The 8813-nt window shown below is 38.7% G+C and overlaps 1 protein-coding gene across 1 annotated transcript in view; it reads left to right on the top strand.

Moving 5' to 3' along the window:
* ANO3 (anoctamin 3) overlaps positions 1–8813 on the top strand; it is a 629748-nt gene that overhangs the window by 421082 nt on the left and 199853 nt on the right. Inside the window, exon 7 of the mRNA XM_007951966.2 lies at positions 7335–7435. Coding sequence (XP_007950157.2) covers positions 7335–7435 — 101 coding nt within the window. The remainder of the gene's footprint in view (positions 1–7334; positions 7436–8813) is intronic.

The following is an 8813-nucleotide window of genomic DNA, read 5'->3' as shown; positions in this document are numbered from 1 at the left end:
GCAAATGGAAGAAATGACAAGATAAAAGAGCTGAACAGAAGATTTCAAAGAACATGTCAAGAAAACAAATTTAATTTTGATAATGAAATGTGCAAAGACCTGGAGCTAGAAAACCAAAATGGAAGAACACTCTGCATTTCTCAAGCTGAAAGAACTAAAGAAAAAATTTAAGCTTCAAGTTGTAATAGTGAAAGATTCTACAGGCAAAATATTGAATGATGCAGGAATCATCAAAAGAAGATGGAAGGAATACACAGAGTCATTGTACCAAAAAGAATTGTGTGATGTTTGACTATTTCAGGAGGTGGCATATGATCAAGAACCAATGGTATTAAAGTAAGAAGTTGAAGCTTCACTGGAAAAAATGGCAAAAAACATGGCTCCAGGAATTGATGGAACACCCACTGAGATGTTTCAACAAACAAATCTACACTACAAGCACTCACTCATTTATGCCAAGTAATTTGGAAGACAGCCTCCTGACCAACTGCTTGGAAAAGATTCATATTTGTACCCTTTCCCAAGAAAAGTGATTCAACCAAATATGGAAATTATCAAACAATACCATTAATATCACACACAAGCAGATTTTTGCTTAAGATAACTCAAGAATGGTTGCAGCCGTATATTTACAGGGAACTTCCAGAAGTGCAAGCTGGATTCTGAAAAGAATGTGGAACAAAGGTTATCATTGCTGATGTCAGATGGATCTTGGCTGAAATAATAGAACACCAGAAAGATGATTACATGTGTTTTATTGACTCTGTAAAAGCATTCAACTGTATAGATCATAACAAATGATGGATAATATTGAGGTGAATGAGAATTCCATAACACTTAATTGTACTCATAAGGAACTTGTACATAGAGCAACACGGTATCATTTGAACAGAACAAGGAGATACTGCATGGCTTAAAATCAGGAAGGGTGTGCATCAGCATTGTATCCTTTCACCATATTTATTCAATCTGTATGCTGAGCACATAATCTGAGAAGCTGGACTATATAAAAAAAGAAAGTGGTATCAGGATTGGCAGAAGACTCATTAACAATCTGTGATATGCAGATGACATAACCTTGTTGCTAACAGTGAAGAGGACTTGAAGCACACTGGTGAAGATTAAAGACTAGAGTCTGCAGTATAGATTACCCCTTAACATAAAGAAAATGAAAATTTTCACAAGTGGACCAATAAGCAGCATCACGAGAAATGGAGAAAGGTAAGATTTCATATTACTTGGATCCCCAGTCAACACCATTGGAATCACTGCACCAGACAGTTCTGCTGCAAAAGACCTTTTTAAAGAGTTGAAGTAAAAAGATGTCACTTTGAAGATTAAGGTCTGCCAAACCCAAGCCCTGTTTGAGTTTTTTTTTTTTTTTTTAAAGACTTGGGTGCCAATTTAAATTTACAAAGCAAATTTACTTTACTCTCAACAGTTCAGGCACATTCGATTTCACAGCCCCAATTACAATCTCAGCAATATAAAGCTCTCCTCCCATCTCCTCCCTGTGGCTACCCACCCCCTGTGCCCTTCTTATCTGTGCACTTCTGTCTGCCCAGCTTTCTCTCTAGGCAAATGATACCCTTCTATTGACTCAAGGTTGATTGATCCAAGGGGTGCATCTCCCTGGTGTAGGTGAGTGCATCTCCCTCAGGTAGGTGTTCTGCTTGTAAGCTTTTCTACTGTTTGGTTGAGGGCTATTTGGTGGATGTGAGTCCAGTTCCAGGCCCTACGGATAATCCTGGGCTGTAGTGCCTGGGCTTCCATCAGTCTCTATCAGACCAGTAATTCTGGTCACTTTTGTGTTTTTTAATCCATTCCACATTTTTCCTCCCACTCTATCCAGGACCTCTAACTTTGGCCCTCTTCCAAGTGGTTGGCATTAGTAGCCAGCCACTATCTAGTTCTTCTAGTCTCAGAGTCATGAAGGCTGAGGTCCCTGTGGTCCATCACATACTTGGACTAATTTTTTTCCATATAACTTTGCTTTTCTTCACTCTTCTTTGCTCCACATGAGGGGAGAACAACAGTTGCATCTTAGATGGTTGCTTGAAAGCTTTTAAGATCCCATTCACTACTCACCAAAGTAAGATGTAGAACATAATTTTTAGGTGCAATGTTGTGCCAATTGAGCTTGATGTCCCCTGAGATCATCCAAGCCATGGTATTTTTAATTACCTCATATGCATGTGAAAACTGGACAATGAATAAGAAAGACCGAAGAGTTGATGCTTTTGAGTTGTGGTATTGGTGGAGAATACTGAAAATACCATGGACTGCTAGAAGAACAAAGAAATCTGTTTTGGAGGAAGTGCAGCTGAAATGCTCCTTGGAAGTGAGAATGGCCATCTTCATCTCACCAACTTTGGTCATGTTGTCAGAAGGCACCATTCCGTGGAGAAGGATATCATGCTTGTCAAAGTGAAAGGTCAGCGGGGAAGACCCTCAATGAGTTGGATTGATAGATTGGCTGTAATGGTAGGTGCAAGCATAGCAAGGCTTGTGAGGATGGCTAATGACTGGCCAGTGTTTCCTTCTGTTGTACATAGGATAACTATGAGTCAGCACTGACTTGATGGCACCTAACAATACCAAAGTGAACTGTTCTAGAGCTCTGGTGGTGTAGTGGGTAGGCATTTGGTGGATAACCAAAGGGTCAGTAGTTCAAACACACCAGCTGCTCCTGGGAAGAAGATGTGGTGATCTACTTTGGTAAAAACATACAGCCTTGGATATCTTATAGGGTTACTATGAGTCAGAATCAAGTCACTGAGAGTGGGTTTTGTTTAGTTTTGTTTATATCCTGTTCCAGTAATAAATCAGACAGTGTTTCACTGCTATTCACAAGATATTCAGTGCCAGTTTTTCCAGAAGTGACTGGCCTATCCTTTTTTCATTGTCTGTCTTAGTCTGGAAGCTCCCCTGATGAAGATCAAAAACTATAGCCTTTACTATGGATTATACCTCAACATAAAGATAACAAATGTCATCACTATGGGACCAATAAGCAACATCACAGTAAATGGAGAAAAGATTGAAATTGTCAGGGATTTTATTTACTTGGATCTACAATCAATAACCGAGGAACAGCAGATAAGATATCAGACATCATATTGCACTGAGAAAACCTGCTGTAAAAGACTGCTTTAAAGTGTGAAGGAGCAAAGTTGTCATCTTGAAGACTAAGGTGTATCTGACTCTTCAAGACATGGTATTTTCAGTAGCCTCATATGCATATGAAAGCTGGACAATAAATAAGGAAGAGCATAGAAGAATTGATGCCTTTGAATTGTGGTGTTGGTGCAGAATACTGAAAGTACTGTGAACTGCCAGAAGACCAAAAGAATCTGTTTTGGAAGAAGTATAATTGGCATGCTCCTTAGAAGTGAAAATGGCCAAACTTCATCTCCCCTACTTTGGTCATATTGTCAGAAGAGACCAGTCCCTAGAGAAGGATATTATGTTTGGTAAAGTAGAGAGTTAATGAAAAAGGGGAAGGCCTTCAATGAGGTGAATTGATGTAGTGGGTGCAATGATGGGTTTCAGCATGGCAACGATTGTGAGGCTGGTGCATGATTTGGTAGCATTTCGATCTGTTGTACATAGAGTTGCCATGACTTTGAGCTGAGTCAGAGCTGACTTGGCAGAACCTAACAACAACAACAGTGTCTATTCTGGTACTACCAATTTTAATGTTTATAATTAGTTTCCTTTAGTTTGAAAGAAGCATATTCCAAGCAAAAAAAAGTCCTTTGGAAATTGTGTTGATATGAAAGCATCTTGGTATTTTTCCCAAAGTGATTGGTAAAACTCTAGTACCTTAATATGCTGCAAGGGGAAAAAAAAAAAAAAAAGCAGTGGTCAAAACGTTTAGATATTCAGCATACTTTATTGCCTTTTCAGATATTTTCAGCAAGTGCATGCATCTGATGTTCTTGTGGTTGTTAGGTTCCACTGAGTCAGTTATAACTCATGGCATCCTTGTGTACAGCAGAAGGAAACACTGCCTGGTCCTGTACCATCCTTACAATCATTGCCACACTTGAGCCCATCCTTGCAGCCACTGTGTCAATCTATTGTTGAGGGTTTTCCCCTTTTTTGCTGACTGTCTACTTTACCAAGCATGATATTCTTGTCCAGGGACTGGTCTCTTCTGATAACATAACCAAAGTGTAGTCATTCTTCATTCTAAGGAGCATTCCTCTTGTACTTCATCCAAGACATTTTTGTTTATTCTTCTAGAAGTCCATGGCAAATTGAATATTCATTACCAACACCACAATTCAAATGCATCAACCCTTCTTCAATTTTCCTTTTTCATTGTTTCAGTGTAGTAAATTACTTAGTGTGGCTTTTCTATCCATAAGTCTTTGTAAACTCCAAGGTGGGATTTTCTATGAGCAACTGAGGAGCTCCTGATTGCTGAAGTTGTCCATCTGGAGTATTTCTCTTGGGAGTGGCACAATACAATGTTCTGGGAGGTGCCCACTCTATCTCACGTGCTTTGAGTTCTGATGCTGTGATTGGCTAATTTGACCACCCTGCCGGGCTCAAAAGGAGGCCTCCTAGAGGCAGAACTCTCTCGGACTGCTGGTTGAGGAAGACATGATGCTGAAAGAGACACACATCCCTGAAAGAGACACGTGCTGCTGGGAAAGAGGCGCAAGAGACATGCATCACTGAGTGAGACACCGAGGGACCAGCACTGCTGGGAAAGAGACTTGTGAGAGACTGTTGGCTGAGGGACGGTGGGCTGGAGAGAGAGAGACTGAGCATTTTTCCTGAACGCAAATTGTAGCTTGGTACTTCTCTAATAAACCTTGTAATCTGTGAGATCTGTGTGGCCACTGCAGCGAATTATCGAACCCAGGAGAGAGGTGGTGGGTGCTTTGGGAGGAACGGTTGGTGGGAGGCAGCATGTCTGGCCTTGCAGTAATAGGCCTTGAGTTACTGCTGGTAATCCTGCCTTCCTTTTGTGGGATTAGAGGAGGTCAGAACATGTGGCCTCCTTGCCGTTTTTGCAATTGTCCAGCTCCCACATGCATATTAGGCTATTGATAATACCATGACTTGGGTCAAGTATAACTTAATCTTCAAAGTGACATTGTTGCTCTTTAACACTTTAAAGAGGTCTTTTGCAGCAGATTTGCCTGATGCAATATGATGTCTGATTTCTTGACTGATGTTTCCATGGGCCTTGATTATCAATTCAAGTAAGATGAAATCCTGACAACTTCGAAATATTCTCCATTTATCAAAATGTTGCTTATTGGTCCAGTGTGAGGATAGTAACTGTGAAGTCCTCTAGGGAGGAACCCGAATCAAATTTGATCCTTGACTACTTCTCTTCTATTTTCATAATATTCTTTGAAACAAACTTTAGCAAATATGCTAGTTATATATGAGTGCCGGGAGCTCTGGTAGCGTGGTGCCTAAGGCACTTGACTGCTAACCAGAAGCTGGAAGTTCAAACTCACCAGCCACTCCTCAGAAAGAAGATGGAGCAATCTACTTCCATAGTGATACTGCCTTGGAAACCCAAGGAGGGTTCGCTACGAGTTGGATCCGACTCACGGGCACATAACAACAACAATGTATGAGTGCCAGGCCAGTGGCAAGGTGGGTCAGACTGCCTTCTGGGTTTGAATATTCTTGCAGTGTTTGTCCCATTGTTTTCTAATAATGCTGTTTAGTTATGTTGGTCACAAAAATTTGAAATATTGTTTTATTAAGTTCATGAAACTAGCCATATCTAGATTATGGAGATATGTGAATATATAAATACAAGAATTAATCAGTTTAATTTTAAAAACATACATGATTTTAAATTAAACTGATAGATTTCTTCCATTCTATCAGTCTTTTAAGATTGGCATGTTCCTTAAGAAGATCCATCTGGTAAAAATTTAAAGGAACAATATCAACCAAATGGAGTCCAGGTATAGCTGCCTGATAGGCATGTCTAAATGAGACCAAGTAGCATTGTTTACCTTGACATAAGTTTGGCTCCTATAATCATATGTAGCATAAACTCTGTGGAATTCAATGCTACAATGGCTATAGTTAAACTTGTTTCCTGCTTTGTGAACCTCCAACATTTGGAACTTTCAGAAAGTCATTATACCTAAGTTTTTTTTTTGTTGTTTTGTTTTGTTTTTTAAGGTAGAGTATAAACCTGAATATATAATGCCAAAGTAGTTAGTCATTTGGGAGCTCTGGTAGTGTAGTGCCAAGGCATTTGACTGCTAACCAGAAAACCAGAAGGTCGGCAGCCACTCCTTGGAATGAAGGTTGGGCAATCATTTATTTTAGATTAAGGGACTAAATCTATCAATCATAATTATCTGTGTCAGAAAGACATCTGATTCTCTAAAGAGTGGTAAAGGTAAAATATTCAAAACAATGGGATGTAATTCTGGGATTTCTAAGAATTGGATCAAGATAGCCCTATTTTATAAAAAGAGCTTCAAATAATTCTGATGCACATTCAACTTAGCATAAACATCTCTAGCCTAGATCAAAGACTCTTAAATTTTCATGATTAGAAGTACATAGAAATAAATTATAAGTTTAGCAAAAGGGTAAAATTTGACAGTGTATTAGGACACTGGGTCTCTAGGTGGTGCAAGCTATTTGTAGTCAACTACTAACCTAAGGTTCGTCATTCAAAGGCATCTAATGGTATCACAGAAGAAATTCCTGGTAGTTTGCTTTCCTTAAGATTACACCCAAGAAAAACCTATGGAGTAGTTCTACTCTGTAACACATGGGGTTTCTATGAGTCAAAATGGATGTGATGGCGGTAGAGTTGGTGTTTTCCTTATTAGGGCACTGAGTTTTATTATACATATATATGCTATTGTTTTTCCAGGATTATTACAGGATCTGTCATGTAGTAGTGACAAAAAAAAATGTGTTAGAAGAATGAATGAATGAATTGACTAATGAATGGTGGCAAATATCAGTGTTTCTCTATCCATTTTGAACAGAAATGAGGGAGTCATGATAAAGCACCTATCAAAAATAACTTCATTTCTAATTGGATCTTGATTGTTCTGACTGGAAATCCTGGATGTTGATAATAAACAATTGTAAGAAAATGTGCTGATTCACATTGGTGGTGATTTGTGTACACGATGACATTCTTGCATTTTTATTGGGATTTGTCTGTATTACTCATTCTTTATTTATACAAATTCCTTTTAAATCAATGGCAATGAATCATGTGTATCCAGGGCTCAATGTGTTTCCCCAAAAGTTAGATTGTAGCATGGCTTATCATCAGCTCTGATTCTAAATAATAGTGCCTGTCTTGCTATCCTTTGCAGCCAGCTGTTGCAAACTCTGATATCATGTTTATTAAAATTCACATTCCATGGGACACACTGTGCAAGTATGCAGAGAGGCTGAATATCAGGATGCCTTTCAGGTACTTTCAAATCTTCTCTCTATGTTAATGTGTATTAAGATGACTCTGTCTTTTGCGATGCTTTAGAACAGTAAATATAACCCTTCCTAAAAAGGAAATTTTTTTTCTTTCGAAGTTTACTTTTTCTGGACATTTATTTCCTTCTACTTTGCTTGCCTAATGTGAAAATCTTCCTGATTCCCTGGATACTTCATGTCATTTCAGGGTTGACGTACCCAGAGAGAGGGAGAAACAGTTGTTTTCAAATTTTATTTTGTAACATCATTTCCAAAATCAAGTTCCCTTCTTATTTCCTATGAGTGGATAGACTTCTTGTTATATTTTGTGGAATGCTGTTGTTGTCATGTGTCATCGAGTTGGAACCGACTCATAGCAACCTCTCCTTGGGTTTCTGAGGTAGTATCACTATGGAAGTAGATTGCCCAAACTTCCTTCCAAGGAGTGGCTAGTGCTTTTGAACCGCCAGCCTTCTGGTTAGCAGTCAAGTGCTTTAGGCAGTATACTATAGAATTGTATAAGATCCATAAGTATATAAATACAATGTACTTCTCTGTATAGAGATTAATAAGAATAATCTCTCAGTTATAACTTAGTTCTTAGCTATCTTCAGTACCAAGGAGGAAATGAGACAAATAAGAGGACAACTCAGTTTAAAGACTTCTCAGTCTTACCTCTAAACTAATCAAACCCATTGTTGTGGAGTCTATTCCAACTCACAGTGACCCTTCAGATCAGAGAAAAACTGCCCTACAGGATTTACAAGGCTGTAAATCTTTATGGAAACAGACCGCCTCATCATTCTCTTGCAGAGTGGCTGGTGGTTTCGAAAACTGACCTTTTGGTTAGCAGCCATTTTCAACCACTATGCCACCAAGGCTTTGTCCTTCCTCTAGGCAGGCAAAAATGAAATACATGTAAATTTCCCTCTATTGAATATCTTGCATTATGTGCAGGATGGTATTGCTTCCCTCCATCATTTCTCAAAGTAAATTTCAATGTTCAGTCCCTACTGTATGCCAAGTGTCAATTCACTGTGAAAGGAACATTTACTCTGATTTGGGGCTCAGCATGCTTCATCAGCAGCTAAAGAAGTATAAAGAATTTCAGAATAAACAGAATGCCAAGTAAAAGTCTCTAAATAATGAATATGAGAAAGCATTAAGAGTGCAATGTGAAAACTCAGGGAAATCCGTCAGTAGCAGCATAGCTACCTCTGGGAGGAGTGCTGACATCCTCTATTCTGATAACAAGCCTCTAAGGTATTCAAGCTAAAATATGAGGTTTTGATCCTTATCAAAACTTAACAATAAATGGAAAAGAAAAAAAAAAAAAAGATAAAGGAAAGTCTTTCCAGTTTGTCAGCATTTCAACCAAATAA

This window comes from Orycteropus afer, unplaced genomic scaffold, assembly GCF_000298275.1.
Source record: "Orycteropus afer afer isolate SDZICR_OR568_19922 unplaced genomic scaffold, OryAfe1.0 scaffold00321, whole genome shotgun sequence".
NCBI lineage: Eukaryota > Metazoa > Chordata > Mammalia > Tubulidentata > Orycteropodidae > Orycteropus > Orycteropus afer.
This window is presented reverse-complemented; position numbering and strand designations above follow the sequence as displayed.